We start from the raw sequence: 23,464 nt of genomic DNA, 5'->3' as shown, positions 1-23,464 counted from the left end.
AGAAAAGCCCACAGAATTAAAGAGTAGGAAATACCAGGCAGCTGTGGTGTCCCCAGCACAACCACTGATGGCCCCACTTTGAAAAGGGGGTGGTATAACTGCAAGTCATCCAGAGGAAGGGGAGAGGAAAGGGGGAGGGAAGGTCAGTGGGCTGGAGTGGCTTCCAAACAAGGAACACAGAGCACAGGGCAGCACAGACACTGAGCGCTTACATGGGTCCCTGCCACCGGGACAAGTTCACAGAAGACAAAGCCATTGAGGGCTGCTGAGCACAGAGAGTCCCTGTGTCAGGAGGTCCCAGGCCTGTGCACTGAGGACCAGCAGCAATGGAGACACCACCTGCTGCACAGCCTCCCTGGGCTCTGCAGAGTCACTCAGGGTGCCAGGATGGCACCACAGTCCTTCCACTTACTGGGATGCAAACAGAATGGGAGCACAGCCCAGGCTATGTCACCACCGGGTTCCTGAGGCCACGAGCAGGAGGTTAATGCAGTGGCATGAGAGCCACGGGGCTCAGAAGGGCTGCGCATGTGCGCTGTGACAGTGCTCACCCCTCACCTGCGGTGTGTCCCCAGTACAGCGCTGCTCAGCAGCACCCGCTCTGCGAGGGCTGGGGTGATCCTGCCCCACAGATGCTGGATTTGACCATGATGTGCTGTCCCCTCACTCCCTTTCACCGTGTCACCAGCTGCTGCCCGCAAACTGCAGTGGAAGCAGCTTCCCGGCCAGGCCGGCTGCTGGAGCCACACGGCTCCCCTGTGGCCGGGAGCAGCATTCCCTGCCCAGCAAGGACCCACGTGCCTGTGTCCCACGGGCAGCTGCCTGCACGGACAGCGTAGTGACATTTACCTGGGTGAATCCAGGGGGGCAAGGATTCCAACTAAATCAGCTCTGGAAAGGACCCTTCACTGCGTTACCTTTTCTGCATTTCTTTGTTCACCGAGTCCATCTCAGAGGCTCTCCTGAACATCTCGTCCTGCAGCCAGTATCCATGGTTACCGGGCACCAGCATGTCGGCACGGGGAGGCAGCTCTTTGCGGTTGCAGCGCTGGTAGACGGTGACGAGCCTCCGCAGTCTGGCTGTGAGGGCAGATGACACAGGCCAGCAGGATCTGTCTGAGTCGGAGCCATCCTGGGCTTCAAACATCAGCAAGGACATTAGTATTTAATGCACTCAAAGCCACAGGTTCCCACATTGCTCTGGCTGGTTCCGAGAGCTGCCTCGCCCCTTTCCCATCCCATGGGGGACACCAGATATCACAGTCATGAGTGGGGGCTCTGGCGACTATCCCTGGGTCTCCACACCCCAAAAGCTGCTGGCTCACAGCCTCATCATGTCCGAGTTTCCTTCAGAGAGGGCCCAGAGGCAGAGATGAGGGTAGAAATGCCGGCCCCAGGACAGGCCATGCATGGGAGAGGGCTGCAGCTCCCTGCTCCGCAGCAGGACCAGCCAGCCCACGGCACTGCCACTGCAGAGACCCCGCTCGCTCATCGCAAGCAGGCGGCTGCACAGGCAAGGGCAGACTAACGGTTCTAGTCAGCCCTGGTTGCCTTTGCCTGGAAACACTCTCTTTTGAGACCCACAAGGTCCATCCCTGGGTCACTTGTGACTCTGCATGGAGGGCCCCTGACCCGCCTGACGCACCAACACCCAGCTGTACGTCCCCAGCCCAGCAGCATGTCCCGGAGCCCAGCAACGTGTCCCTCCCACCAGGAGTACCAGCCTCAGCATTCTGGCTGTGCCGTGCCAGCCCCTGCGCAGCCACACACTGCAGGAGATCCGGCCTCACCTGCCGCTGGCTCGTCCCGCTTCTCACTGGCTTCGCCCACCCCAGCAGCCACGACGTCCTGCAGAAGGAAACCATCAGAGAGGGCTCTCCAGCCCCGCACAGAACCCCCGCACCTGCTGGCCCTGGCAGGCTACGGGGTGGCAGGATGGGCAGGGCTGCGTGTCCTGTGCCCTCAGCACACGAGGTCAGAGCAGCGTGGACAGGGGAGGTGACAGGCCTGAGGGACAGTGCTGTCCATTCCAGGCCTGGAGGGGATGTTCACCACAGGGACACAACTGCGCAGGATGTCACAGTGTGACAGCCTCCGCTGCTCAGACGAACCCTGCACCCTCCCGTGCTGCCCTGTTCACTGCTCTTCCACTCTCCTGAAGCCAATTCTTTTGAGACGCCCCTGACTCCTTTGCCAGGGCCCCAAGTGGTTCCCAAAGCCGCACGCGATCGCCAGCGCCCTTGGCTGTTCCCAGCCTTCAGTCCCTTCCAGCTCCCATGGCGCAGATGCCACCCAGGGCTGCAGGGAACACCCAGAGGCAACAGCAGAAGACGTGCTCCAGCAAGCAGAGACCACGCAGACAGCGCGGCACAGAGCTGGCACAGAGCAGGGTCACCAGCAGCGCTGGCTTCTCGGTGCCTGTGGCAGAGCTGAGGCAGCCAAGCCCACAGCGCAGGCCGGGACAGCCAGCCCGGCACCAGCAGACATGCATCCATCACTGGGAATCCCACTCACCTCCTGCTTTGGCAGCCCCTCCAGCTTTTCTCCAGTGCTCTCTTCCTTTTCCACGCTGCCCCTGGGTAAGAGAGTGAATTAGCCCCTGGTAGCAGCAGCACAGCGCCTGGGCTGTGCCAGCTGTCAGCAGGAGGGAGCGGAGGATGGTGCTCATGCCACCCCTCTGCCTCGGACTGGGGAGCCAGGACCCCCCATCTCCCCCTGCCCGCTGTGAAGTTTGCTTCCCTCCTCCTCCCCGCACACAGCTCAGCCCACGTCACTGCCCACCGGTAACGCGGACCCAGCAATGAGCCAGCCAGCCCCCGAGAGCCTGGCTCTATCCCCTGCCCACCTTTCAGCAGCATCCTGGGCCCCGTCGCTGATGCCCTGCTCTGCAGAGAGCAGCTTCTCGTCCGGCATGCCCACCTTCTCCAGAAAGCACAATGCCGGGTCCGCCCGCATGGCGTTGTACCTCTCGTAACCTGCCAGCCGCCACCGGCCATCAAAAAGGAGAAAGATGGCACAAAGCTAGGCCTAAGCCTGGTTCAGGCAAACCTCCTGCTCCGTGGGACCCAGCTCCCCACCTGGCTCTCACTCTCTGAGCTGCCGTGACAGCAATTCTCACCCCCAGAAATTCAGCACACTTTCCCAAAAGCTGCTAACTGCCCTGCAGCCCCTGGACAGAACGCAAAGAGAAAGGTCAGGCTTTCCATCACACAGCCCTGCCCGGGATGCAGCGCACACCTGGAGCTGTGCCCAGCACCTGCAGTGGGTGCAGCTGGGAGCAAAGAGCCCCGTGGCTCCTGGAAGCCCCAGGGAGACATCACAGCAAGGCTAGGGATGCCAGGAGAGGCTCTGGGCCTTCCTTCTCGCCTTCACGTGGTGACTGCAGGCTGCTCCTGGCAAACCAGAGTCTGCCAGGAGACCAGTCACGGCTATGGACACCACAGTGTGTCCGCCACACCACTGGAACAAGCCAGCAGCGCCGCAGCTGCCGGCACCTGGGAGAACTGCCTGGCCCTGTGTGGCTGTGGTGCATGGCCAGAGCTCCGGTACCCGGCTGGGTGCTCCACTTGGGTCCCTCATGCACCAGCAGCCACCAGACAAGCTGGGTACACACCGTGCTTGAAGACGCCGATGAGCAGGGATTTATCAGCTTCAGCATTCCACCAGTCCACTGGGATCTCCACGTAGTCGATGTCTGGCAGCAGCACGTCCAGCTCCCTGTGGCACACAAGGGGTGAATGCCCCTCTCCCAGCACCACCAAACACCGGAGGGCACTGAGCGCTGCTGGGCAGGGGCTGGCGCAGACAGGAGCCATCACTGGCTGGCTTGGGGACAGCTAACGAACATAAGGCTGGCCCGGGGCCATGCCACGGCCTGGTGCACGTCTGTAGAGATGGAGGGGCTGCACAGCCCTTCTCCGCTCCGACCACAGCAACACCACAGGACTGGAGATCCCATCTGATCTGAGCAGCGTCTCTTGGGGGAAAACACTGCAAACTCACCAGCCCCAAAAGAACAGCATGTCTGGCGGGGTGGGCTGCAATGTCCCCTCCCGCATAGACTCATGCTGGTGGAGCTGTGCTGGGGAAGGTGGCAGCCCCTTCCTCTAGGAAACTGAACTCAGCATGTCACACCATGAGCTGAGTCTTTGCAGGAAGGCCAGGAGCTGGCAGGCTGCAGGCTGAGCAGCATCGAGCCTGTTGGCCCCCTTGTCTTCAGCGCTGGGAAGGGACTGCAGCCCAGAGCCACAGGGCATGCCCTGCTCTGAGGCCTGGTCCTGGGAACCGGGCACAGTGTCTGTGGGCTCCCACTTTGGATCAAAGGCCAATTTGTCAAGCAGCATGTGTCGACATTTTCCTGCAGGCTGCAGGGTGTCCCCAAATGTCCTCACCCACCCCGGGTTGGTGCTGCAGCCTCAAAGCTGCCTCGACAAGGCTGCCATGGCCACGGCCCTGCCCAGGCAGAGCTGCTGTCCAAGGATGAAGTTTCACCTGAGCAAGATGTGAGGATGTGACCCCAGGGTCTGACCCACGCGGCGCTGTGGTGAGCCCAGCCATGGCTGCGCTGATGGCTGTGGCAGAGCGTGGGTGCTGCCACCACCTCCCCAAGAGGCATCACAGGGATCACCATAAGGTCCCTACCTGGCAGGGGTCCCCTCAAAGGCTTTGTCCGCAGCCTCCCCAAGCACTTCAGCCTTCAGGTAGTAAAGCATTCGCACCCGCAGCAGAACCCTGTCCCAGGGCAGCAAAGAGGGACATGTTAACACACAGATGCCCAGGCACCAGTCCAGGCTCTGGCCGGAACGCCCTCACAGAGCGTTTGCAGGGGGATGCTCCAAGGGCCAGTGAGGCCGGGGAACCCTGCTCAGCACCGTGTTTCCCCACATGGGAGGACCCACTTTCTCAAAGCAGGATAGGCACCAGCCATGGGGTGCTTCACCCTCTGATCACAGAATTGTAGAATGTCCTGAGTTGGAAGGGATCCCCAAGGCTCACGGAGTCCAACTCCTGCCCCTGCACAGGACACCACGCAGGTCGCACCATGTGTCTGAGGACGTTGTCCAGTCTCTTGAACACTGTCAGGTTGGGGCCGTGACACCTCCCTGGGGAGCCTATTCAGTGTCCAGCACCTCTGGGTGAAGAACCTTTTCCTCATGGCCAACTGACCCTCCCTGGCACATCTCCTGCCATTCCCTGGGTTCTGTCGTTGGTCACTAAAGAACTGCTGGGGCCCAGCAGCTAGGGGTTTGCTGCTTGGGACACAGCTCCCATTAGCTGGAGGAGCACCCAAGAGCAGTCCAGCCGCCGGAGCTGGTGATCCTGCGTGGGCCGGGAGCCCTTCGCAGCTCCTCCCGCCTCCCTGCGCTAAGGCCAGCAGCCCCTGTCCCCACGAGCCGGTGTGGGCCCCCGCACTCACTTATTGCAGTGCTGCTTGAGGTGCTTCTTGTAGCTGTCGTCATGCAGGACAACCTCGGGGTTGCAGGTGGCGAGCCAGTCCGCGTTCTTTATCTCGGGAAGCAGCATCTGGTTCTTTGTCTTCTTCCCTTTCCTGCCTCTGGGCACCGGTGCTGACAAGCCTGTAACAGCAAGTGGCAGCCGGTCAGCACCGCGGGCACCGTGGGCACCCGGGCGCTGCTGCGAGGCACCTTGTCCCGCGGTGCCGGGCAGGGCCGCGAGCTGCAGGCCGTGCAGAGCTCCTGGCCACGGGTCGGCGAGCCAGGCTGGGAAGTGCACGGGGTGCACAGAGCATGGGAGGCTCCATCCCCAAGAAACACTTGGGGATCACCACAGAAATGGAATTGCTGCGAGTTCTCAGTGCAATACTGAGCCCAAAGGATAACATGGCCCCTTGGTGCATCAAAACAGCACAGAGCATAGAAGGGACCTTGTGTCTGCGCACAGCCTTACCTAGATGCTACAGCCAGCTCTGAAGCTCACCCTACGGGGACAACACGGTGATTTGGGACACGATTTCAGACAAGAGGCTCCCAAATGATCAAAGACCAGAAGACAACCCTGATGACCTGATCTGTAAGGGTTATTTCCTACTCAGTGCATGAAGAGGAGGGTTGTGTGGGAACAAGTTCACTGCAGGGGGCATTTACACTTGCCAAAGATACCAAAAGGAACAGGAATGCAATCCCATCTGGCTGACAAAAGATAAAATGAGATCCAGTGGCTGGAGCTGAAAATTGAACACATTTTCGACTTTGAAATAAGATGTGAGTTCACAGCAGAACATGGAAACAACTCCCGGTGCGGTCACCATTGTTTGGAGTCTTCTGAGAGGGAGGAGCTGACTCCCCGGGCAGTCGTTTCTGAGTGAGGGTCCTGCACATCTCCTCTCCTGCCTCTGTGTGAAGGGGAAAGAAGCATCTTGGCAGTTCCATCCCACCTGTTGGGTCTTGTGGCACCAGGGAAGAAGAGAGAGAGTTGCCATGTCCTCAACACCTGCATAAAGTTTGCAGCTCCACGACAGGACAAGGGCTCCAGCCCAGGTGGCACCAGGACTCTTGTCCCCAGGCTGGCCTGACGAACTCTGGGCAAACGCCGATTCCTCAGCAGCTCGGCGTCTCCTGAGAGGGAGGGCAGGACACAGGATGGGGCAGAGCAGAGCTCTGAGCTGTGTTGCCTGCATGCTGTGCTCACGCCTCGCAGTCACACGGATACAGGATTGAGCAGGAACAGCCCCGGGACGCTGATGCTCCCTGCACATCAAGGAGGCCCAGAGTACGAATCGCCTGGCCAGCTCTCCATGAACACAAGTGGCACCGCAGGTCCTTGGCGAGCCAGGGCTGCTCTGCACCAGAGGGTTCTGCTCCACTCCAGCTCCCAAGGTCAGGCAAGATGGTTTTGTTGTTCCCCTGGCCAAGACCACATGGAGGTTTCACAGGCGGGAGAAGCCATTCTGAAGGGCTGACAGAGAAGCTCTGGTTGCTTTTCTCTCCTAAATATCCCGTTTTAGTGCTGCTCTGGCACCAAAGCATTCCCTGACTCTCCACTGACACCACGGCTTGTTCGTTACGTGGCATTATCTAAATGAAGCCCATTCACATCAACCAATTTTTTTCTATCTCTTGCACTGCTCCTTGCAGGGCTCGAGTGCCGTCCCAGCACTCCAGGCAGGGCTGTGTGACAACGGCAGGAGGTGACACTGCCAGAGTGTAGGAGGTGATCAGAGTAACTTCAGGAAACCACTTGAAGGCCACGCTGACCTCACACTGTGAACCAGTCAGACACTTCCAGACAGAAGAAATGGTGATGCTGGGTTTTAAGCACCAAGTAACAGGCAGTGCTCTCGGGCTCAGCAACAGCACGACTCCAGACCAGCTTTCCCGGTGCTCCACCACCTCAAAACAGGAGCCCCGGGTTTCAGCCTGGTTCCGATGCCAAAAGCAGGCTGGAGCATCCCAGCCTCCTCGCTACTCACCTTGTGCCACAGACCCACGTGCACAACAGCAGCACCCAGCCGGGGCTCTGGCTACCCCAAGGGAGCGTCGTGGCCTCCTCTGCCGGCTCTCCCAGCCCAGCTCACCTGTCCTGGAGCCGCAGGGTGCGGGCACTGTGCTGTTTGGTCAGCACAGAGTCCCCTGACACAGCATGGGACGACATGTCCCAGGCCACAGCTGATGCAAGGAGCTGGCACTGGCTCTGTCTTCATATTGTTAAAGACAAAAGTGGCTGCATGATGCTGTTTGCATGGCAGGCTCTACGCTGTGATGCTCCAGCCCCACGGGACACTGCAGGGAGCAGCCGCGGCACTGTGGGCAGGGGGATCTGCACTGCTCGTGGCCGGGAGAGTCAGCGGGACAGCAGGGCTGGGGACGGTGCTGGTGGCCCCTGCCTGAAGCTGAGCATACCCTGGAAACCTCCACTCAACAGCACGTGGATGCAAATGGGCACGTGGTGTGATACATGGACCTCACACACACCGGGAAACAAGCACATGAGTCCTCTGAACAGCCAGACCTGAGGTCAAGGGTCTTGCTAGAAGGAGTGAGAGGAGGCAGCACCACCCAGGTAGGTCTCTGCATCACAGAGGTCTCGGGATGACCCAGCGCTGCCCCTGCACCCGTCAGGGCATGCACTGCAGACCAGTATGTCTGGGACAAGGACCACGATGAGGAGACACAAGCTGGTGACCTGGGGTGAGGTGGCTGCACAGGCAGCTTCCCAGTGCAACTGCGGGTGCTGGACGTGGTGCCACAGCCGCTGTCACTGGGGCTGACAGCAGGCACAGCAGAGTCCCTGCACAATGAACCGTGCCCTGTCCTGCGATGCTGAGAAACAGCCGGGCACATTTGTGCTCCAAGTGGAGTAAGCACGCTCACACCGATCACACTGAACGTCTTCATTCCATCACCAGCATCCCACCAGTGCCCTGTGCAGGGACACCCTGTCCCCAGACACCCTGGCAGTATTCACAGGCCTGAGAAAAATTAGCAGTGCCCATGTGAGAGCCAGATGGCATTCCTGTGCCCACCACAAGGCTCTTTCTGCACCAGCCACGGCACTGGGAGACAGGAAACAGCCTCCCCACCCAGCCAGCCCTGCCGGCTCTGAGGGGCAGTGCGGGGGTCAGTCCCACGGCAGCCGCTTTCTCTGTGCAGACAGTCACGGTGCTCGAGCACACCCAGTCGCTGCCTGTTGCAGTCAGCTCTGCTCTCACTGCCTGTTGCAGTCAGCTCTGCTCTGCCTCCTGAGCCGCGGTACCACAGGCTGGCACAGCGGCAGCAGGTACAGGTGCAATGGCAGAGAGAACACGCAATACCTGAGTGATTTTGCAGAGCCTGGTTCTGGCCGTCCTTGGTCGGCGTGATGAGATCCCAGATAAAACTCTTGATCTTCTCATCCCCCTTGTAGTGTTTGACGCAATAGACCAGCAAGGCCCGACAGATCATCTCCATGTCCTTCTCATTCAGGTGCCACTTGAACCGCCCATGGGTCAGGATATCTTTCCAGCGTCCCCAGCTGGAACAGCAGGAACATAGACAGAATTAACACTCCTGTGCAAGTAGAGACCTCACCAGTGCCTCCCTCCAGGAGCTCCCTGCCAGCTCCCCGGACAGGGATGTTCTGCCCCCACACCATGGGGGAGATGTTTGCTGAGGACTGAATAGGGTAGAAGCAGGAGCAGCCTCTGGGAGTGCCACCTGGCAGCTCAAGCTTTGAATTCTCCTTCCATCCCAAATGGTCACTCAGAGCCCAGGTCCCACCAGGGAGGTCACTGCTGCAAGGAGGGACAGAAGGTGGCTGGGGCAGCCAGTGGCCTGTGTGTGCTGGGGAGGCTGTGGCCATGTTCTCTGGGAGGGGGCGAGACTCACCCAAATATGAGCAGGTTCTTCTCCACGCGGAAGCACTCAGCCCGCAGGTACCGCCGTGTCTTCTCGTTGAAGCGCCGCGAGCGTGTGGGTCGCTCATCTGAGTCACTGTCCAGCTCGGAGAACTCCATCAGCTCGTCCTCTTCGAAAGAGTTGTAGTGTTTGGTTTGCTTCCGCACCCGGGGCCTGTCGATGACCAGGCTCTCCTACAAAAGACAGAGAGGGGGATGTGATCAGTTATGGGTAGGAACACCAGAACCACCTGCCTTCCCTCAGGGCACAGCGCGTCCTCTCCACCCTCCACGCCACGCCTGGCTCACCAGCCCCGTGCCTGCCCATCAGCTTCCCACTGGGATACCTGCTCCAAATTACCTGTGTGCAGATCTGCCCACACACACAATTCCTGGCCAGCACAAAACCCAGCCAGCCTGAACCACGTCAGGCTGAAAATCAGGGCCTCTGGGTTCAAACTGCTGAGAACCAGCAGCTGATTCAGCTCTGAATCATTCTCCCGGCCCTCCCAGTGCTGCCTGCACTCAGCGCAGCGCTGGAGGCAGCGGAATTTCTGTGTCATGGGGACAGGGCTGGGCTGGAATGGGAAAGGCAGCTTACAAGAAGGTGCAGGAGGGAGCCATAAGAAATTAAACAGCATGTACCTGCCTCCTCTCCTTCCCCACACCCTGTCAAATGAATCCATGTCATCTAAGTCTGCCTGGATTTCAAGCACGTGGGACAGACACACACACCCCCCCTCCTCCCATTCTCCATGCTGGAGAGGTGAGCTCTGCAGCGCTGCAGGGCCTCTCTCCCGGTGCCAACACCATCTCTACCGCGGTGCTGCCTTAGCTGGAATTCCAGCAGGCCCCGGGGCCACACTGCAGCTCAATGGAGGAGCTGGGAGGAGAGGCCCAGGCTGCGGCTGACCCCCGGAGCTCAGCGGGGCCCGTACTGGGGGCGCTGTGCTGGCTGGAAGGCAGCACCTCTGGGCAGAAGAAAAATCTCTTTCTGGTGAACATGGCAATGCTGGGAGGTGCTGTGCTGCTCTCCCGCCTTGTTTGCACTCCCAGATGAAGGCAGGTTGCGGGGATGTATGTTGAATGCTGTGGCACTGGGTTTGTCAGACCACTGTTGTGTGTGAGTGCTATGGTTTGGGTCTCAGCTCTGTCCTAGGTTAGAGGGGGCTGGGGAAGGAGCTGGGAGCACAGCCTGCACCCCCTGAAATGCCAGGCAGACACAGCCCAGCATGGGGCTAAAGCAACTGGGGCTAAAGCCAGCACTCACGCGTCAGTCTTCCCATGCAGTAATTCCTGGTGCCCAACACACATCCCTTCACGAGCCCAGCAGAAGCACACAGCTCCTGCCTGGAGACCACACCGCGTGGGGTCAGCTCACAGGTCACAAGCTGGATACTACCTTTTCATTCTTGGCGTCTGTATCGAGCTCTGCTATCTTGGCCCACTTTTGCCAGAAGTTGGGGTCATCTAAGGAAATGTCAGTTCTGTTTCCTGATGCTACGAAGCTGGCCTGGGAGTGAAAGAAGAGGAGTGAACGGGGTGCAATCCACTGCCCAGAGGCACCTTTCCCCATACAGAGATCCCTCCCCACATCTGTCTGCAGGGCACAGTCTCGCTGCCATGGGGTTACACCCCATGCTGACATGCACCAGACGGCTCTTCGTAGGCCTAAGGGAGCTGAACCCCTCTCTTCTGCCGTCCTGCCTGACCCGTTGGACACGGAGCCTGGGCTGTGACACTGCAAGAGGAGGAGGCACAGATGGCCCTTGATGCCCCCAGCAGACACCAGCCTCAAGCACAACACAGAGCTGGCCCCTCAGGCTCTCTCCTGTGTGGACATCACCGCCCTTTCTTGCACAGCAGCACCCAGAGCACCCAGCCTTGGGAATCGTGCAGGCCTGCAGCCGGTCCCACCAGCCCAGGGTCTCCTGCAGAGCCAGGTCCCACGGCAGCAGGAGTGAGGGTGGAGGCAGAGATGGGCTGCGCTGTGGAAAGGCTGTGCTGAAGGTACCACAGCTCCTCCCCGCAACACCAGCCCAGGTCTCCACCTGCATTTCTGCTCAGCAAAGCACTGCACCAAGGCAGTACCAGTGTCTGGAAGCTCAGGGAAGGCGACAGAGCCTGGATCAAATAAGCTCAGGCCATGCTCAGGACTGGATCTCACCCAGGCTTTGAACTCATCCATCTCCCCAAGGAGAGGCCTGACCCTGCCCACACCAGCCCTGGGCAGAGGGTCTCGTTTCAGGCACGGCCGGCGGCCATAGCAAGGAGTCCTGAGCCCCTGAGCAGAGCCAGCCCCCCATCCTGCAGCGCCCCGACTGGGACACAGGAGCAGCTCTGCATGCGTCCACACAGCCACCGGTGACAGAGCGCACCCTGGCACTGCCCGGCACGTGGACAACAGCCCCTGCTCTGCCTCCGCACCAGCTTGAGTCACCTTCAAAAGCAGAGTGGAAGCTGCCGAGCTGAACCATCCTGGGCAGCCCCACATTACCTGCCCAGGCTGGGGTCCCCTCCTTGCTGCTCTGTTGACTCCAGCGATATAGGAGATCCTGCTGCTGCTGTGCCCCAGCAACATCTCACTCCTGGCGCAGGACAGGTGGGAGAGCTTGGCCTCCATGCAGACGTGTCTCCACACACAGAAGAGCTCAGCCCACCACTGCTGCCCTGCGCGCTCCCAGCGTGTCCCCTTCCCTCCCGAGGAAGCACAGCGCACCTTGGCAAAGGTGGAGCCCTTCCCCTCAGACTGGATCGTGATGGTCTGCGTCCTGCGCTGGAGGATCTGATCAATGTCTTCCTCGCAGAACTTCGATCCTTCATCCTCCTCATCCATGAGAGCACCGTAGGCACCCTTCCGCAGCAGGTCCTCCACCTCCATCTTTGAGAGCTGCTGAACCTGCCCATAACACGGGCACATCACCAACCTGGCCAGCCGCCCTGGGCATGGCACAGCAGGAGAATGCTCTTCCCTCTGCCCCAGGAATGAGGCCAGAGATGCCCAAGCCAACCCCGACCTGCCACTGCTACAGCAAAGAGGTGACTTCAAAACGGTGCCTGAGGCACTGTCAGGAATTTCGGTTCACGTCACCCAGCCCTGTGTCAGTGCAGGGACAGCCTGCCAGGGCACACAGCGGCAATGTGAGTGTGCGGGACCAGGCTCTCCATCCCCAGCAGCCTGCCCAGGTCTCTGCTCCGAGCTGGCACTGACTTGCAGGGGAAGGAGCAGAGCTCTCCTGCCAGGCTGCCCACCCAGCCCCACTCTGACAGCCAACCTACCCCGTTGGTGCTGCCCTTGCGGTTGATGTCCTGCAGCACAGCCTTATCCAGGCCCAGCTTCAGGCTGGCCTTGTCGAACATCTCCCGCTCGTAGGAGTTCCTGGTGATGAGGCGATAGACCTTCACCGCCTTGCTCTGCCCGATCCGGTGGCAGCGAGCTTGAGCCTGGGAGTGCAGAAGGCACGGCGTCAAGCACGGGGAGCCCAGCAGGACTGCAACATGTGGCTTGTGGCACCTGCACCAGCACCCACCACACACTCGAGCACCGTCACCTGGTGCCCGTGCCTGAGCTGGCAAGGCTCTGGTTAGGGCTGGTTAATGCCGGGTTTGTGCGGTGGTAGAGCAGGAATCGGACACCCCTGCACGCTGAGTAAGGACAGGAGACTCAGGCTGGAGCCCTGGCTCTCTGCAGGTGAGGGCACCCAATACTTCACCTGCTCCAGCACCAGGTATGGACAAGGTGTTGCCTGTTCCACGGCCTGCCCTTGCTTTTAGAGCCAGACCGTGATCCCTCCTGTGACGTGCCCCCTCTGCTCGCTCCTGCTGGGGCTTCCAGCACAGCTCCCCACGCCAGCACAGCTGGGTGCTGCTGCCTGTCCCTCCCTGGCTGGCATGGGGGACAGAGGCCATGCTGCAGCACCTCCTGGCAGCCCAGCCCGTTACCTGGAGATCATTCTGTGGGTTCCAGTCCGAATCAAAGATGATGCAGGTGTCAGCAGCAGTCAGGTTGATGCCCAGCCCGCCTGCCCGCGTGCACAGGAGAAAGACGAAGCGATCCGAGTCGGGCTTGCAGAAGCGGTCGATGGCAGCCTGGCGCAGGTTCCCGCGCACGCGCCCGTCGATGCGCTCATAGGTGTACCTGCTCCGCGAGGGGAAGAGGCGAGAGCAGCGTCACAGCACGGCCTGAACTGGCTGCGGCTCACAAACCCCTTCGTGCCCCTTCCCTGCATTGTGTGTGGGGCAGCTGGGACTTACTGGTAGGACCTGCGCACAGGTGGAGGCTCAGGCCACAACAGCCTCTGTGCAATGTGGTTGTTCTCAAAACTCATTCTTCTTATGATGGCAAAATCATCACGACCTCATGCATGGTGCGTGGATATGGGGCTTGTGAGAACCAGGCCCAAGGGAAGGGCCTATTTCCATTTGGTCACTCCCAGGACTAGCCCTGGGCAGTGCAGAAAGGACAGGTCAGAGCTGCCCAGCTTTGGGGTCCCTGCACCCACCAGCAGTAGCCTGCAACTCGGATGCTTTGGTACGTGGGCACAGAACGGCCAAACCCCCACCCTGGGCTGTTTCCACTCTATGTCTACAGCACGGGACACAGGAGATGTGGAGGAGCTGTGGTGAATGCTGAAGCCTGTACTAACCGCCTCTGGATGAGATAGTCTTCCAGGATGTCGAGGCAGCGCACCATCTGGGAGAAGATGAGCACCTTGTGCCCACCAGCGATCAGCTTGGGAAGCAGTTTATCGATGAGCACCAGCTTCCCTGCCGCCTGGATCATCGCCTGCAGCTGGAAGTCCGGTGCCTCTGGGCTGTGTGTTTTACGGAAATCTTCCAGGATCTTCTCCTCCGCCCCTGCCAGGTGAGAAGGGACATGAGCTCTTGGTGAGGCTGTCAGTGCAGCTGCCACAGCCTCCCGCCCAGGGCAACAGCAAGCCCCCACCACGCGAGGAACAGAACCCACAAAGTCAATCAGATCTAGGGAGGTTAGCTAGAGACCTCCAGCAGCCCCTCCACTCCCGGGATGCTGCTTCTTTGGGGCTTGCACCAGCTCTTGTCAAAACACACCAGGCTGGGAGATGGCCTTGCACCAGAACACCCCAAACACAGCGAGCCTCACAAGACCCTGAGGTGCCCAGCAGCCAGCAGCACTTGCGGGGAGCTGGGCTGCCCATGAGGGCAGCAAGGCAGGTCACTGCATCCCATGCTGGCCCTGGATGCACAACCACACCAGCAGCTGGTGGCATGATGCCCTGAGCTGGTTGCCAAGCCAGGTGAGTGCAGTGACCAGTGCACGTTGCACTGACACCATCCCCACACGCCTCCTGCGCACAGCCCTCACCATTGATCAGGTATGGGTGGTTGCAGCACTTTCGCAGCTCCATCATGGTGTTGATGAGGTTGGGCATATTATGCTGGTTAGCACCCTTGGAGAGGAAGGAGAAGTTCTTCTCCAGGATGGCCCGGTAGTATTTCTTCTGGATATTGGTCAGCTCCACCTCAATGATGGTCTCCTGCTTGGGTGCCAGATTCTTCTCTACGTCATCCTTCAGCCGTCGCAGCATCATGGGCTTCAGGATGGACTGCAGCTTCTTCACCTGCCAGAGTAAGCACAGAGATTCAGTGCTCTCCCTGCGTGGCAAGCACACAGTGACAACAGCAGAGGGACCTGCAATGCTAGAGCCTCCCCAGGCTGGAAACCCACAACAAATGACCCTGAAGCAGCTGCTCTGCTGACAGCCAGGATACCTTCAGGGTCTGGCTTCCTTGGGTGACCAGCCCTAGGCCACCAGCTTCACACTCTTCTGCTGCCGGCAGCCTTGGGCACGAGTCTGCTCAAGAGGAGAGCTGAGAGCTTTGGCAGCAGCTGAGGTGATGGTTGCTCCATACGCCCATCCCTGCTCCCTCAGAATGACCATCTTCGTGCAATCTCCACTTTCGCCAGACATTCAAACGGCAGCGAGACAGCCCAGGGGACAGAGCTGCTCTCTATGGCCCAGGCTCAAGGGCAACTTTGGAGGAGGGCTGCCCAGAGGAACCTGCCAAGGGCAACCGACACCTGGACTTACCAGTCTCCTCCCTCCCCCTGCACTCCTGTTGGTCTCAGGACAGTTCGGGTGGGACTGCTGGGGTGGCTGTGCTGCCCAGCCATGCAAGGGGCAGCAGGGAGTGAGGGGGCAGCAGACCCCACCCTGCTGTAGGCTGGTTTCATCTCTCCTGAGCAGCGTTGGGGGCTCCATCACAACTTTGCTTCTCCCGGCATGAGGAGTCCTATTCGCTTCCATGAGGCACGTTTCAGCGTGCATGCCTGGCTTGGTCACCATCTGTCCCAGTGGCCTGTGCTACAGTCACCACTGTCACTCTCCCAGGTACCTGCTCCTCTGTCTTCAGGTCTCCAAACTCCTCCAGGAAGGCCGTCTCCGAGGGGAACTGCTGTGGCTCCAGGAAATTCAGGAGGCTGAAGAGCTCCTCCACCGAGTTCTGCAGGGGGGTCCCTGTCAGCAGCACCTTGTGCTCCTGTGTATACACAGAAAACAGGTTGGGGGCTCAGACCCACTGGCTGGGTCCGAGTGGTCCTAGAAGCACAATGCTTCTTGTCCTCCAGCCTCAGGAGCACTCCGGGTGGCCTGGGGGCACACACGCTCCCTGAAAGTCTCCCCTGGCCATGGTGCCAGCCCTGACCCAGCCACTGCCACGCACAATCTTGTGGCTCTCAGGACGTCCCCTGGACGTGGCGCAGTCCAGCTCTGTGCAGCAACAGCCAAACCCGAGAACCCCACCTGCCCCCAGGCCTCAGCCCTGCCCTGGCACAGCCCCTCAGGCTGTGCTGGTGCCGGATGGGGACAATGGCACAGCCCGAGCCCCCTGTGCTCGGTGCTGGGATGTCCCTCCCCAGGGCTCGGGCAGAACAAGGGGAAACACAGCCCAGAGCCATGTGACAACAAGTGGCATTGGGGATCTGCTGCTAGCGCCAGCGTGAGCAGCATGCTCCACAATCAGCAGGGGCACGTATGACTGTGTCAAATGTACACTGGGAACGAGCAGGAGCTTTTAGTAGAGGTTCACCATGTAGATGAGACAAGGGTCCATGTAGGGGTCCAGACAACCCCGCAAGACCTGAGGGTGTGAGGAGCAATGGCCCCTCAAGGACAAAGTGCTTCCTTCCCACACCGACACCATGGGCTCTGGCTTCAGGCACCCCTGGGTGCTGCCTCTCGGGGTGCAGCAGCCGCTCTATGCCAGCAGTGCCAGAGGCCTGGGTGCTCACTCACTGCTTGGTCTAATCCTCCTGCCCAAGCGAATGCAGGGAATGTCCCCAGAAGTCACAGCCATGAAGGAAGGGCAGTTGTAGGGTGGGAGGCTCCCACAGGGTTTGTACAAAGGGAGGTGATGGTTACAAAGTGGGGCCAGCAGCAATCCTGCTTTGCCCTGGACTACTCACAACCCAGCAGGGACCTGCACAAGAGAAACAGCTGGGTCTTTGGGAATTGGAGACCTGAGACTAATAATTTTCAGAGGCCTCACCCAGCTACAGGTGAGTGTGGTGGAAACTGGGTAGATCCAATAGGTCTAATGGCCCTCGGTCCAGCAAACAGCAGTGCCGCCTTTCCCAGGGCTGGAAAGGAGCTGGACATCCAAATTCATTTTTCAGAGCAGCCCACTGATCCCTTTTTCACCACACACAGTCCTGCACCCTCATCCCTGGCAGGGACTGGTCCCATGTTTGCAGAGCAGTAAGAAACTAGCCTGCACCCTGCAGCCCTGCTCACCGCAGGGCAGGAGGCACAGCACGGCCAGAGGATGCCAGGCACGGCCAGGCAGCGACTGCCCCCGTCTGCTGCAGCAGCCTAAGCTGCACTGCACGGTCAGGAGTGCACGTGGACGGGAAGGCATGGGGGGCTGTGGGTTATCATTCCCCTTCAACATAAAGGAGTCTGTGACGGCTGCAGGGCACCAGTGCCCCAGCCATCCAAGGGTGCCCCATCACCAGCACTGCTTCAGCGACTGATGGGTCCTGGACGGTTTACACTCTGACGGGAGCTCTCAGCCCTGGCAGTGGCACCTGACCGCTAGGCACGGCCAGCTCTGGCCCCCTGATCTCATGTGAACCTGGGCAGAACGTGCTCACCAGGGCCATGAGCTTCAGCCCCTCCAGGAGTTTGCAGTTCCTGTTCTTCAGGCGATGAGCCTCATCAATGACCACACAGCGCCACTGGATCTTTTTCAGCTCCGGGCAGTCGGCAAGAATCATCTCAAAGGTGGTGATAACCACCTGGAACTTGAAGATCCCAGGGAGAGGGTTACCCTAGGGAGACACAAATCACACGCAGCGCTTGACTCTTGCAGGGTGGCAGACACTGTCAGACATCAGTGTTAGCATCTGGGTCCTAGCTGGGATCTCCCCATCTCCCTCAAGCAGCGGGCAGGCTCCTGCAGGCCTCCTTGCTGGCTGCAGGCTGTGTCTCTCCAAAGCAGACGCTGCTTCAGGACAGACAAACAGGCCTGGATAAGAACCACAGCTGGGGCTCTGCTGCATTGTCCCCTTTCTGCATGAGTTGGGCCTGTTCTCCACTCCCACACAGTGCACCCTGAGCCCACGCCAGCAAAGAGGTCTTAAAACATCACTTTTCCCTCTCCAGGTGAACCACGAGCTCCACGCGCAGCTCAGAGCCTCCCAAGTAAAGGAAGCCAGGGCGGGGGCTGCACCCCGGGAGTGCTGTGTGTGTCAGTCACCTGTGCGTCCCTGTACACCATCTCGTACTGCTGGATCATCTGCCGGCTGATCTGGCTGCCGTGGTACACGATGGCGTTCATCTCCGTCCAGGTGCGGAACTCCCTCTCCCAGTTGGTGATGGTGGAGAGAGGTGCGATGATGAGGAAGGGGCCGTGGATGCCCATCAGGAATATTTCTGAGAGGAAGGTGATTGACTGTATTGTCTTCCCCAGCCCCATCTCATCAGCCAGGATGCAGTTCTTCCTGCAGAGATGGACAGGGGCAGGTGAACGGGGCTCTCGGGGGCAGGAAACACGCTGTTGCCAGCTCCTCAATGGGATGTCAGGCACACCACCTCCACCCACACCTCTCTGACCCTGCAGCATGGAGGAACGTTGGTACAGTGGCCCAAACCAGTCTGGGTAAGCCAGACCATCCAACTTCGTGCAAGATGACGGACTCAGTGTGAACGATGTTGTCCTCTGGGCGCACACTAGCCAGTGGGAGATGTGTCTGATGGCCTGCGGCAGCTGAGAACACGCAGATTCCTGCACTCCTGCCACAGGAATGGGGCACCAGCAGCCTGGCCAACACCATAGCTAAGCCCCACTATCTCCAAGACTCATCGGCATTTACCAGGGAGAAACAGCCCTGAAGACTCAGTTGCAAAGCTAAAACTAACACCGTTTTTCTGGCAGCTGCCTGCCAGCTCCTGCACTGGAAGGTCTCAGCAGCTGCTCTATCAGGCCCATTTGTCAGCTCTGCTCCCCCAGCACTGCTGCTCCTGTGACTGCACACAGCAGGACTCCTCGTGGGAGCACAGCGCTCCAGCCCCTTCTCACCTGTTATACCAGTTAAAGAGCAGCCAGTTCATTCCCTCCAGCTGATACTCCCGCAGCTGGTTGCTGTTCTTATACTCCCGGGACTTCTCCAGCTTCTGCCAGGAGTCAGATGCTGGGCGCTCCTAGGAGGAGAGAGCAGGAGCAAGGTCCGTGGCGGGGAAGAGGCTGATGCTCAGCGAGGGCAGGCCCTGCTTCTGGGGCTGCGCATCGGGACAACCCTTCACAACAGTCACTGACAGCTGATTCACAGCAAGGTCTGGGCCACCAGATCCCACCCTCAGGTCCTGCTAACTAACCCATCTGGAGGGGAGGATACGGGGCTTGCACTGCAGCAGTGGGGACAAGAAGGCCCCTGCCTGCCCAGGGCAGCGAGCTGCCAGCCGGGTACGTTACCTCTGGGTACGTTACCATGTGCTTGATTTCTGGAGGGATTTGGAGGGCTTCGAACTCTTTGATCTTCCCTGGGTCGACATCCTCCTCCAGCTCCCAGGTGCTCTCCTCGTAGGGCAGCGAGCACCACTTCACTAGGTAGTGAGTCACCTCCTGCAGCACCGAGAGAGGCTGGGGGTCAGCACAGGGCTCCGGCCGCTCAGCCCCTGCGTCTGGGCGCAGTCCTCCATTTACTCCTGTGCCAAGGGGTCCCTGGGGATGTGCAGGGCTGGGAAGGCCTCAGGGTGCTCAGAGATGACACGCAACGCAGGTTGTGGGTCTGGGCCGTCTGCCCAGCCTCTTTCCCTCCCTCCATGGAGCAAATGACACAGCCACGTACCTCCCCGGTGTCGGGGTCCTTCGTGTGAGCCACCTCCAGAATTCGATCTACCTCCACATAGTCTGGGTTGAACAAATCCTCATCAGGCTGCGATAGCAAAAAGTAAAAAGAGAGGTAAGTTCAAGGTGATTCCAGGGTTAACCAGATGGCAAGCATGAGCAAACAGCTGCAGGACACCTGTCCCCAGGACGCTGCTCACTGTGTGCAGCACACTAAGTGCCCTGGGCACAGGTACGTGACATCTGTCTCTGGGCAAGGAGGACGCAGGAGCCCTGCAGAACACAAAGCTCTTGCTTTAGAGCAGCTGCGGGCTCCATGCTGACCTTGCTGGGAGGCAGAAATGTCCTCAGCAGCCCATCTGGCCCCAAGGTACAAAGCCCTGAGCTGCACGCTCCAGCTTACATGCAGCACCCAGAGCTGTAACTGCTACAGCAGAGCCACACACAGCACCCGCTGAACTCCTCTGCAAGGGACAACACTGTGTTCTCTGTTTCTGCCTCTCCTCCCCACCTTCAGCTCGGCTGCCACCAGCAGCAACTGCTCCTGAGGCTCATCTTCCTGCCAGGAATCCCTGGGGAGCAGCAGGCTCTAGACCAGCAGTTGTCCTCGAGAGACACATTGTCTAGGGCTTGGGCAGGAGAAAAACCAGGATTCTGTGTTCACAGCTCCTCAAGTCCCAGTTAGTCACAGGAAAAAGCATTTGCTCCTTGCTAAATTGTTAGTGGTACAGTGCATTCCAACACATGCTTTTTCTCTGCATCCTGGGAAAGACCCCAAACAGACTCAGGAGTCAGAAATGTGTCACACACCCCCAGCATTCCAACTACATTCATGGAGAAATTTTCATAGCCTACTGGCCTGATTTATACTTGTAAGGGCAGTTTGAGGAGTTCCAACAACTATCTCCGAAGCAGCAAGATAAATTATAGAACACCTTTCATATTAAACAAGATTAATCTGCTTACAGAGCAGAGCAGGCAGGAGCTGCCCTAAGCCCAAGTATTTATAGCTCACTCTCTCCCACAGCATCTCTGCTCCACCATGAAAGCACCTCCAGCACTGCACGCTGCCCTCCCTCGCACTGAGCAGAGCTTCCAGGGTTGGCGGCGCCTTGCAAGTGACATTTGTCACCCTGCCCACACCTCTGCCAGTGACACTGCGGGCTCCAGCACCCCCACCCGCTCACCCTCCTCTGCTGTGCCCTGGTTCAAACCAGCCTGGAAGCTCAGGGTGCCAGGCTGCTGCCCGGGCACTGTGACGGTGCCAGTGAGGGGGCACGGGCAGGGCTCTGGGCAGCACCCCGACACTGCTGAGCTATGGCACAGTGTGCCCTGCCTGCCCATCCCCAGCCTGGAATTTTGGCGCTGGAGGCGCCAGAGGCAGCGCGCAGCTCTTGGCCCGCTCAGCCCCACACCGGGCCCTGGAGGGAGCTCCCAGCTCCCGGGGGTGGGCACAGCTGGTTGTCACGCTCAACTCTCACCTCTGTAAAAATATGTTTCATCTGAGCCTGCTTGTTCCGGAAGCGCTTTATCTTCTGGGAGATCCTGGGGTCCTTCTCCAGCTCCTCCAGCGTTGCCCACTTACAGTGGAGGTAGGAGCTGTGGAGGAAAACAAAATCAACAAAACACGACCAAAGAGCCTTTGGACCCAATCCCATCACCACACAGACCAGCAGGGACCTCGCAGCAGCCTGGAGAACACCCAGCCTGCGCCTCGCCATGTGAAACCCCAACCTGGGGGAAGATGTGGCCCAGGTACCGGCCAAAACTGAGCACTGGGGCTGCAGCAGCTTTTCTGCTTCCCACTGCCGGGGCTGGCTCATGAGGACAGGGGCAGCAAGACGGGGAGCTGGGAGCGCACAGCCCTCGCTCCTGCATGCACAGGGCCCCCTGCGCGGCACAGAGCACCACAACGCTGCACGTACAAGTTCCTGTACTTGACGTAGAACTCCTCCATCTCAAATGCCAGGCCTCCGGGATGAGCCTGCAACCAAGGGAAGGAGAGTTAGTGAGAGTCAGAGCCTGTGCAGAACCATGGGGGCATCCTCTGTGGCCTGGGCAGACAGTGTCCCCTGTCCGGCCATGGGCTGAGCCCCATGGCCAGGGAGGGTGGCCGGGCACTCAGCACATTGCCAGCCCCAGAGGCTCAGTGGCCCCAGGGAACATGGTGTGAGACCACTCTTGCACAAGGGGGACTCAAACACCTCCTGGGCATCAGGCTCATCTCCAGGGGCTTTCTGGTGTCCACGGCAGGAGAGGCACCACTTTGATCCCCCACCCAGAACGGTGCCAGTCTGGGCACACTGCAGCAGCACCCTGCGATGAGCGAGCACAAGGAACAGCACAGCAGCACCAATGCTGCTACGTCTCATGTCCCTGCTGCACAAGGCAGCCAGATCCCATCTCCTCCCTCTGCCCAGGGACTTCCAGCCCCACTGACACCTCTGCCACTCACCTCCTTCTGCACCATCCTGGAGGCAAGGATCTTCTCAATGATGTTGGCATCATCCTCAGGAGGCTCCTGGGGACAGGAGAGCACAGCGCTGTTTCACGGGCTCATGGTGTGGCTTGGCTCTGGCACCCTCCAGCACAGAACAGCGTGGGCTCCTCTCCCAGCCCACAAGCCAGCGAAGCCGGCACTGAGGGAGCAGGACAGCTCATGCAGCGCTCATTTCCAACACCTGGGCATCCACCCTGGTGCTACCGGGCTCCAACCTGACCCTGGCCACAAAGGCTGGTGTGAGCACGGCCGGGGCACAGCGCTGCCACCGCAGCCGCATCCAGCGCTCCGTGCTGGGAGCTCCCACGCTGACCCGCAGCCCAGCCGGCTCACACAGGACCGTGGCTCAGTGCTGGCTGCCAGAGGAGCCCTGTGCCACCCCAGAGAGCTGCTGAGGAACATGGCCGGGATCCAGCGGGGAAGCCTGCAAGTCCAAGCCATGGGGGAGCAGCCTTGAGGCCTCAGCACACCCACCTTGCGCTGCCAGGTCAGCCCTGACCCGGGAGCAGCCTTGTGAAGAGGGAACTAGAGAGGGACACGGGAACACTATGAAAACAATTAGTGACCATTATTAGTATCTGGCAGCTTTGTTAGAAACCAAAGGGAGGGAATGAGCTGCAGGATCCAAAACACTGACCAGCAGGAAGGAGCTGCCAGCACCCACTGGGAGCCAGCGCTGAACCAGCAGGCAAAGGCAGCAGGGCAGCAAGACCTGACCTGTAGTGACACCGGCTGGTCCCTGCCACACTGCCCAGAGCTCTGCCACGCTGTCCAGAGCCCTGCCACGCTGTCCAGAGCTCTGCCACGCTGCCCAGAGCTCTGCCACGCTGTCCAGAGCCCTGCCACACTATCCAGAGCTCTGCCACACTGTCCAGAGCCCTGCCACGCTGCCCAGAGCCCTGCCACGCTGTCCAGAGCCCTGCCACACTATCCAGAGCTCTGCCACACTGTCCAGAGCTCTGCCACGCTGTCCAGAGCCCTGCCACGCTGCCCAGAGTCCTGCCACACTGTCCAGAGCCCTGCCACACTGTCCAGCACACCAGCTTGGCTGGCAGGTGTCAGGTTGGGCATCTCTACACTTTGAGGCACTGATGGAGAGCAGCAGTGTGGGCAGAAAATGATGACCTGGCACCTACAAAACCCTCGGCTGGCAGAGACAAAATAATAGACCAACCTCACAGACAGGAGCTACAGAGACAGGAGCCAAACGTGGGCATGGGCAATGGTGGGTCATGCCTTCAGGGACATGTCCAGCTACACGGCATGTTCCAGAGGCCTTAGTCTCCAAGCAGGAGAGGGACAACTGG

At 59.7% G+C, this 23,464-nt stretch overlaps 1 protein-coding gene across 1 annotated transcript in view; it reads right to left on the bottom strand.

Annotated features, from left to right (window-relative positions):
• Positions 1-23,464, bottom strand: part of CHD6 (chromodomain helicase DNA binding protein 6) — a gene marked incomplete at both ends in the record, with an annotated part of 83,891 nt that overhangs the window by 13,192 nt on the left and 47,235 nt on the right. Inside the window, 24 exon segments of the mRNA XM_080354745.1 lie at positions 918-1,137; positions 1,791-1,848; positions 2,515-2,575; positions 2,846-2,975; positions 3,614-3,717; positions 4,642-4,731; positions 5,417-5,576; positions 8,771-8,970; positions 9,324-9,526; positions 10,734-10,844; positions 12,051-12,230; positions 12,611-12,775; positions 13,274-13,469; positions 13,978-14,188; positions 14,676-14,931; positions 15,707-15,850; positions 17,463-17,639; positions 18,068-18,311; positions 18,890-19,011; positions 19,283-19,432; positions 19,659-19,745; positions 21,139-21,256; positions 21,583-21,641; positions 22,113-22,178. Of these exon segments, the coding sequence (XP_080210871.1) occupies positions 918-1,137; positions 1,791-1,848; positions 2,515-2,575; positions 2,846-2,975; positions 3,614-3,717; positions 4,642-4,731; positions 5,417-5,576; positions 8,771-8,970; positions 9,324-9,526; positions 10,734-10,844; positions 12,051-12,230; positions 12,611-12,775; positions 13,274-13,469; positions 13,978-14,188; positions 14,676-14,931; positions 15,707-15,850; positions 17,463-17,639; positions 18,068-18,311; positions 18,890-19,011; positions 19,283-19,432; positions 19,659-19,745; positions 21,139-21,256; positions 21,583-21,641; positions 22,113-22,178 (3,512 nt within the window).

This window comes from Nesoenas mayeri, assembly GCF_963082525.1.
Source record: "Nesoenas mayeri genome assembly, chromosome: 16".
Taxonomy (NCBI): Eukaryota; Metazoa; Chordata; class Aves; order Columbiformes; family Columbidae; genus Nesoenas; species Nesoenas mayeri.
This window is presented reverse-complemented; position numbering and strand designations above follow the sequence as displayed.